Source organism: Triticum urartu, chromosome 6A (genome assembly GCF_056163025.1).
Source record: "Triticum urartu cultivar PI428250 chromosome 6A, HENAU_Tu73, whole genome shotgun sequence".
Taxonomy (NCBI): Eukaryota; Viridiplantae; Streptophyta; class Magnoliopsida; order Poales; family Poaceae; genus Triticum; species Triticum urartu.
In genome coordinates, this window is record NC_141878.1 from 141,208,768 (window position 1) to 141,217,798 (window position 9,031).

At 45.0% G+C, this 9,031-nt stretch overlaps 1 protein-coding gene and 1 pseudogene across 1 annotated transcript; both read left to right on the forward strand.

Annotated features, from left to right (window-relative positions):
• The first annotated feature begins 2,057 nt into the window (after positions 1–2,057).
• Positions 2,058–3,003, forward strand: LOC147964493 (uncharacterized; annotated as a pseudogene).
• Positions 3,004–4,257: 1,254 nt separating this feature from the next.
• On the forward strand, positions 4,258–8,481 carry LOC147964494 (uncharacterized). The gene is made up of 2 exons (XM_087530002.1): positions 4,258–5,670; positions 7,345–8,481. The coding sequence occupies exons 1-2, from the start codon at positions 4,258–4,260 to the stop codon at positions 8,479–8,481; spliced, it is 2,550 nt and encodes an 849-aa protein (XP_087386128.1).
• The last annotated feature ends 550 nt before the right edge of the window (positions 8,482–9,031 follow it).

Here is a 9,031-nt window from a genome sequence, read left to right on the forward strand (position 1 = left end):
TGTTGATCTTTCGCCAACCACGGACCATATAGCAGATTGGGCTCGATGGCCGTTGTTTTGTCTGCCTTGGTGACCTCCACCGTTCTTGCTGGTGCAGCATCTGTGCCGTCAAGGAGGCTGATTACTTGGGCACCTCGAAGCGTCGGCATTACATGCGCTTTCCAGAGAAGGTAGTTCCCTCTCGTAAGCTTTTCTGTTGGTGGAGCGCCCAGGTTGAGGGCGACCGTGCTGGATCCTGCCATGGTGATGATATGGTTTGGGCTTCTGCGTCGCTAGATGGGATCGGGGGGTTTGGGTTTCTGGCGTTTTTTTTGGATCGCTGGATGATAGGGGAAGAGGCTAGGCTCTATACACCATGTTAGATTGATTGATGGAAGTGTTCCTACTCTTCAAGGGGAGAGCCGTGTTGCTATATATTGACATGGACAGAAAGCCTGTCGTGGATTACAAGGCAGGACGATCGCTAGGATTCACCCTATTACATCCGTCGTGGACTACAAGAGAAAGAGATAGAGAAGGATACGAGATAGAGGGAGAGATAGTTGAGATTACATGACGTATAGCTTTCGAACTTCTAACAAAGCGGAACAAAGATGGACAACGGTCCTTTTGCTCCGCACGTTGAACACCATATTCTGTTCGTTTAGGCCAACTCTAGCACGCAACGCCATCCTGTTCGTGTGCGTCTGTTTGGGCAAAACAGACATACTAGACGGCCAAGTGCGCGGGCGCAAACAGACTTTTATCCGTTTTATGTCCGCTTTCGACCTATCTCGGCCCAAGTTTGGGCCGCTTTTGAGGTGAAACGGACAACGCGCAGACGGGCGGGACGCGCACGCTTGTCCTCCCCTAACCCGCCCGTCGGTGGCAAATGAAGCAAGGAGGAGCAAATGAAACAATACCTGGAGCTTCGAACCAAGGAGGAGCAAATGAAGCAATACCCGGAGCTTCAAACGAAGAAGCTTGAGATGGAGGAGGCGGCTAAGAAAAGGAAGATCGACATGGAGGAGGCGTCCCGGCAGAGGCAGCTCGACATCGAGGCCGTCAATGCTGCAACCAAAGCAAAGGAGGTGGCGCTAGCGATCATGAGCGTGGACTTGAGCAAGATGAGCGAGAAGACGCGAGGAGCTAGTTCGAGGCCCGACAGAACGAGATGTTTGACGCCGACGGCTTGAACTAGGTGGTCTGTTCGGCCATGGGCGTTCTTTTTGAAGTCTGGCATGGGTGCCGGTCGCTCGCTGTGTTGCCGGCGACAAAACTATTCATTTGAAGGCTGACTGTGTTGCCGGCTGCTGGCTGCGTGCCGGCGACAAAGCTATTCATATTGGAGGCTGGCTGTGTTGCTGGCTATTCATTTTGAAGGCTGGTTGTATTGTCGGCCGCTAGTGTGTTGCCGACAAGATCATGTAGACGGGCTGTGTTGCCGGCTTGAACTAGGGCCGCTGACATAAACTACAGGTGTGGTTATTCGAATATTTGCATTTGAAAAAGAAGATGAACAGAATGCGGGCAAAAAATGCATCCGCGCATTAGACGCACGGCCATCGTATTCCAAAAAAAAAATCCGGACACAATCCATTGCCCGTCCAAACGAATAGAATCCAAGTCAATTGGACGTCCGTTTGACGTCGTGCCCTGAAGTTGGCCTTATCCTTAAACCAACGCGACCGGACCATTTAGTGCGTTGAAGTTGGCCTTACTGCCCAGAGCGTGTTCGTCGAGTGACCAGGGGAACTCTCTGGAAAGCGGCTGGCGACATGCCGGTGAATGGCGAGATGCCGGAGATTAGTGTGGTGATGTGCTTCCTTTTTGCTTGATCTCTCTTTCCGTATCCACCTCCTCTCCTGATCTAATCGTTCCCATAATTTTTCCACTCCAGTTCTTCCCTTCCTCCGCGTATTTTTCATATGGTGCTCTGTTCTTGCGTAGATCCTAATCTCATCCGCTCTTCTTAATCTTCCATCCTTCTTGTCTAACCATCAATCCAAATCTTCAATCCCTCACTCCTCTTATCCCAGCCTTCTTCTCACCGCCCAAACTTGCTCGCTCAAGTTCCTATGGATCTAAATAACCTCCCAGCCATTCAAGAGGAAGAGAATAGAGAGGAGGAAGAAGGTCAGCAGGATCGAGTTTGGGAGACAAGAGAGGTACCGGATCTAACTCACAGCCTACGAACTATGAGCTTAGCGGCACCAAGAATCTGTAGTCTGCAAGCAAGTCAAGTGGAGCAGAGTCAGGATATTCAGGAAAAATACATGCTGCTTATGAAGATAGCATGTACAGGAGGGATCCCCAGGATTGTTTCAGAGCACACCATTACGAATGCCATGTCAAGAGCTTGGAGGCAGCACTTCTATGCAATTTCTCAAGTCTCAACACATCTTTTCATGGCATATTTTGCTTCACAAGAGGATATGTTGTTCGTGTTTACTCGTCAGCCATGGATGTTGGGATCGGACAACTTGCTACTTGAATGGGTAATCCTCAAGATGAAAGTAAGACCAAGGAAGATTACAAGTTTGAGTACATCTATGTCACTATTAGAGCCTATGGAATACCAAGAGAAGCCAGATCCTTGAAGCTGTTGCAGGACATACTTTGCACAGCGGGAATTCCTTCAAAGTTTCATCCACTTCAGAATAACATGTTGTTTGCGAGACCAGATTATATATGGGGTACAACAAAGCTTAAGGTAACACAGTCAGTGGTTGATAAGATTAGTCTCACTTTGCCAGATAAATCAACCACTATGGTTTACTTGCATTATGAAAAAATTGGGAGGATATGCCTGTTTTGTGGCAGGATGTTTCACACAAGTCAGCATTGTGGATTGAGGAACGAGTTGATAATGGAGCGAGCAAGATGCAACGAATCAGCTGCTGACATTCCTTTTAGCAGATATGGTGAGTGGTTATTACATCCAGCTCAAATTCCCCAACTCACTATGCAGCCGAGAAGGGATGGAACATCAATTCTAAGCAGGTTTCAGAGAATGTTCAGTGATGATAAAGGAGAAGGAAAAAGTCCAGCTAGAGACATCCAAAGCAGCCCTCGATCAAGTCCAAAGCATAGCAATCAGATTCAATGGGCAGAGAAATAGTTGCAGATTGAGCATGCAGTAGCCTACGCAATTGCACCCATGGTCAACCAGCCTAGGGTTAAAGGAAGTAATATTCATTCAAAAACCAGAATTGATGACGGTCATTGCAATCAAAGCGGTGGTACAACTAGAGGGGACCTGAATGAAGGAAATGTAAACTTTGCAGATATTTCCCTCAACCTACCTTTGCAAGGCTCTAATGTGGGAGCGAAATACACTAAAGGATCTGAAAGGGCTATAATATTTTCAAGAGAGGGAACAGGGTACATTCAGACAGGAGGGATGCAAGCACAACGAATAGATAGGCATATGCTACCATACACGCCCGCGGAAGAGCATGTAGCACCCAAGAGATCCTTGACTTTATCAAATCTCTCCCAACTACCACCAACAAAAAAAATCGCTCAGGCTGGAGGAACGGGAGATCCGTTGGAAGGTGAAGGAGCAAGTGTCGGTCGAGGTGCCAACGATGCACCGACGCAAGTCCAACTCCCAAAGAGTCATGCAACAGACAGAAGCATCTTCAGTTAATGCTTTCTTGACAGAAGGAGGATTAGCCAATCAAGTCTATGGAGTAGATAGGGGAACCACTTCTACAGGTGATAGAAGAGCTACAAGAAGCATTGGAGAAGTGATTCAAGCAGCTCAGGGAGAGGATGTTTTTCCACCTACTGAATTTGATATACATGCAAATGATCCACTGATTCATACCTTTGGAACTGGCGGTCCCATTAGGAAACGATATAACTATTCAGAAAAAATGGGTGGCAGGTCTGGTATGCGATAAGATAGACGAGCAACCCTACAGAGGATGGGATGCCCATATATTCGTAGGTGTACTAAACCACCTACAGGAGCATACATATCAGAGGAGATTATGACCTTGGGTCATTAGGCATGCCATTGTCTTCTTCTAGCACTGACATTATAAACTCTGGTTGCGGTGCTCTCCCTACTAAAGATATCAGTGGTGCATGCATGGGTGTGGATATTGATTCTTGTGATGGTGGTGCCAGAATAGCAACCCAAACTCAAAGCCAAAATCAGGATAACAACAATTGTAGCGGTGATGCAATGCACCTTCTTGGAACCAATTGTGAAGATGAGATGCATGTTGATGGGGCAATGGCGCCAGCCCTTAAGGCGCCACGGGCGCCATGAAGATGATAGCCTGGAACTGCCGAGGCATGGGTCAGGGGCTCGGCAGTGAAAAGATGTGTTACCTGGCAAGACTGATCCACGCTACAAAAGCCAAGGTAACTTTTGTTTCCGAAATCAAAACCTCTAAAATAAAGCCCGGTGATTTAAATACTCGCTTTGACATGGCTAATAGTGTTGTAGTTCCTTCCAAGAGACGATCCGGGGGACTTTGGCTGATGTGGAGTGATGATCTGCAAGTTAATGTACATATTTCTAACTTCCATATTATCCTAGCTACTGTTCTTAGCATAGCTAGTAAGGAAGAGTTTGCTTTGGTTTGTGTATATGGGGATCCTTACCATCGCCACACAAATCAGATCTGGGAGCTTATTGCATCTTTTGTATATGATAATGTCAGCAAACCAGTAGTTTGTATGGGAGACATGAATGACATCTTGTACGATATGGACAAAAGTACTCCCTTTGTTAATACTACTCAAATGTATGCTTTTCAGAATCTAGTCAAGTCATGTGGTTTGATAGATCTTGGATATAGTGGTCCTGCTTATACCTGGACTAATAAACGTTTTTCCACAAATCCTACTTATGAAAGGCTTGATAGATGTTTGGTTAACACTGAGTGGTGTGCTATCTATCCGAATACAAATGTCTATAATCTGCCTATTACCTTAAGTGATCATGGACCTATCCTTATCTCTACTGATGGCAAGTTTCGAAAACCTTTGCAAAGCTTCAAATTTGAAAATTGGTGGCTTATGGAAAAGGATTTTGACTCGTATGCAAAGGCGGTTTGGATCAGTTCGGCTCATAAACCTTTCTATGCTAGAACTAACCATCTTGCAGGTTCTCTCAAAAGATGGTGCAAAAAGAAAAGGCCAATCAACCAGGAGCTCAACTACCTTGAGGAACAAATAAAAAATGTTCAGATGAAGCCAATACAGGAACAAGACCACAAGTTGGAGGCCTCTTTAATAAATAGGTATGAAGAGAACATGACAAAACTCACTGAATATTATAGTCAAAGGGCGAAAAAGCATTGGGCAACAAAAGGGGACAGAAATACTTCTTACTTTCATCAGGCTGTACTTAAAAGAAGAAGGAAGAACCAAATTGTTTCCATCAAAGATAATAGCAATATAACTCATTTTAAACCTGAAAATATTGCTCATACCTTTGTTCAGTATTTCAAACAGATTTTCGCTTATGATAGAATTAACCAAGGCATGCCGTATGTAAGCACACAAATAAATGCAGATCAACAGGATTATACAAATAGTATTCCAGACAAGTGGGAACTTTGGCAGATTCTTAAGGAAATGAAGAGGAATGCTTCTCCAGGACCAGATGGGTTAAATTTGGCCTTTTTCTTAGCTGCCTGGGATTGGATCGGAGAGGATGTGGTCAATCTGGTAAGAAACTTCTATGAAACCGGTATCATGCCAAATCATGTCAATGACACCAACATAGCTCTCATTCCAAAGAAATTAGCTTGCATCACTCCTGCTGATTTTAGACCCATTAGTCTCTGTAATGTTGTTTATAAAATCATTGCAAAATCATTAGCACAGAGACTTAAACCACATCTCAATGATTACATTCACCCTTCACAACAAGCTTTCATTCAGGGGAGGAGGATTAGCAATAACATTATTATAGCTCGAGAAATTACCCACTCCTTTAATCTTGGTTCATGGAATCCTCCTTCCTTCATGATTAAAATTGATCTTGCAAAGGCTTTTGATCGCTTAGAATGGAACTTTATTGTCTCGGCTCTTGCTAGAAAAGGGTTGCAAAGCCATTTCATTAATTTAATCTATGCATGTATCTCTACGGCCTCCTTCTCTGCTATCATTAATGGCCAATCATATGCAAAATTCAGGAATAGCAGAGGCATTAGGCAAGGTTGTCCTCTTTCGCCATACCTTTTTGTACTGGCCATAAATGAGTTGTCTCTCTCTCTTCAGGAAGCAATGGTATCTAACCAACTCACAGGAGTTGCTCTTGGTCCGAATTGCCCTCCTATACACTCACTAATGTTTGCACATGACCTCTTAGTTTGTGGGCAAGCTACTACTCAAGAGGCAACAACCATGAGTCAAATCATTCAAGCATTCTGTAACAGGTCAGGTCAAATTCCAAATTGGAATAAATCTGGTATTATCTTCAGTAAAGGTGTGGATAGCAACATTAAACAAGCTATCAAAAGCATCTTCCCAGTTCCAGATATAGATAACAACACTATCCACTTGGGACATCCCCTTATTCTTCCAGCCAAAGACAGATCCACAGCCTATAATTTTGTCATTGACAAATTCAAAGCCAAGCTACCTGGTTACAAAGCTAATAAACTTTCTCATGCAGCCACGCCCACTCTCATAAATTCTGTCTTTGCTTCAATTCCTGTTTATTACATGTCTAATATTTTGTTCCCCAAAAAATTCTTATCCAAACTCACTTCAATCATTAGAAACTTTTGGTGGATAGGGGTGAGAGAAGAATGCAACTCTAAACCTCTGTGTTTGCGAGCTTGGAAAGATATTTGTTCCCTAAAGAATGAAGGAGGTCTTGGGATCCGAAATATGCAAGCGACTAACAGAGGTTTGATCCTTTCAGCCGCTTGGAGGATAGCTGAAGATCCAAATAACCATCTTTCAAAAATCCTCAAATGCAAGTACTACCCTGATACATCCTTCTGGAAGGCCAACCATAATGTTCCCAAGTCTGCTTTCTGGACTGGAATACTGAAAGTTAGACCCATACTAATAAAAAATTCCTTCTATCAACTCACAGAAGGAAACATTTCTCTTTGGAGCAATCCCTGGTATAATACTTGGGATACAATCTATGACCATCTCATTATCCAGCCTAGAGAATATGAATACCCGGCTCTTGTTAAAGATCTTTGGCTCCCAAATCAGAAAAAATGGAACAATAACCTCATTGATAGTCTCTTTCATCCGGATACAGCCACTGTCATGAAACAAGTTCCAATAATTCAGGATGGTGGGAAAGATCTTCTTTGTTGGAAACTAACCCCGTCAGGAAAATTTACAACTAAAAGTGCATACAAACTCTGTTTACAGATTTTGCAAGAAGAAGGAGAACCACAGCCGACAATCATTACAACCAACTCAAGGGAGCTATTGAAACAAATATGGAAAGCAAAAGATATAGCTCCAAGGATACAAACATTTGCATGGAGACTTATCAGAAAAGCCCTTCCAACAGGCATAAGAGCAGGTAAATACACACCCGATATAAGTAAATTTTGTTCAAGGTGTGGAGCGGAAGAAGATGAAAAGCACATTCTTTTTCTTTGCCCTTTTGCTAAGGCTGCCTGGTTTGTCCATCCCTGGTACATTAGAATAGAAGATTTCCTACGGGATAGCAATTCCATGACAAGTATGATTTTAGACATTCTTAACTCAAATCATCCACATGCCACTTTGAGCAACATATTTACCTTCATGTGGTGTATGCGGAAATCAAGGAACGACAAATTGTTTCAAAGAAAAGAAAGCTCTCCTCTACAAATTTTTTATGCAGCTCAGGCCATAGCGAATTGCATATTACAGGAAGTGGAAATACAGGAACAATCACATAAGGAGGAGGAGAATCAAGGATTGCAAATAACAGGTACATATACACAAGGGACAACAGTAGATTTATTAAAGCTAACAACAGCAAATAGGATTTTCACGGATGCGGCATGGAAGGATCAGGTTCAACATGCAAGCAACACAAGAACTGGACTGGGAGTTTATATGCACATAAATCAAGGAAGTAGAAAACTGAAGGTCCAAATATATGCTACAGGTAATCATGCAGAATCAGCCATACAAGCAGAAGCACAAGCCTTAGTACTTGCAGCCAACATACTCGCCAGGTTGCAAATAACAGATGCGACCTTCCTCACAGATAATTTATCGCTAGCGAAAGCAGCTGCTGCAAGATCATCGAGAACAGATCCAGGACATTGGGAGGCTAGAGGATTACTTGCAGAATTTTGTGCAGCAACAAATGCATCTTCAGTTCAGGTTTTCCACATCTCAAGACTCAGTAACATAGAGGCACATGATTTAGCTCAGATAGCACTCACCAACATAACAGATCAGCAAGTTAATTTCTCTTGTAATAATACAGATCATCTTGTGACCAATCTCTTCGAAGCGACGAGACCCCAGCCGGATATGCCTGTCATCGATCGGTGCGAGCCATAGACATGGGCGTGATGTGGATGAGATCGGGCGCGAGCATATCACCATATCCTAGCATGGCCGCGTGGGGCCTGCTCGGAGGTGGCGGCGGCGGGGGCCCCAGCGATCTGACAGGACGTACTACGAGACCATGCGCCCTGATTGGCCCGGCGGCCGGCCAAACTTACCAGGCAGGGGGCCCACCCCCACCGCCTCGCGTTAAAAGGTAGCACTCGCATACTTTTCTCGTCCCGTCGTACCGTGGCGGTCGGCGGTCGCGATGCGGCGCCGAGAAGATTCGGTCGGCCGGACGGCCGCACTGTGCGTACCGTGCATGCGAGGCGACGTGCCGTGCCCCCGGCGCGGTGCGATGCAGCTCCCGGCAGCGCGCGCGAGCATTCCCGGTTGACACTCCGGACAAAGAGTGCGCTTCGACGCTGATCTCCCCCACCCTCATCGGTCGACAAGGCCAAATCATCTGCCCTGAGATGCGTGCACCCGAGCACCTCTACGCTCTTCGGTGGACACCTGCGTGCGTGCGTGCGTGCCTGCAGCAGCTGCAGTTCCGAGGTTA

Excerpts from the sequence above, each read along its gene's own strand:
- LOC147964494 (XM_087530002.1), top strand. The coding sequence starts at position 4,258 with ATGAAGATGATAGCCTGGAACTGCCGAGGCATGGGTCAGGGGCTCGGC. Across the intron at positions 5,671-7,344 it reads GAGAGGATGTGGTCAATCTG|ATTTTGCAAGAAGAAGGAGA; the intron begins GTAAGAAACTTC and ends CTCTGTTTACAG.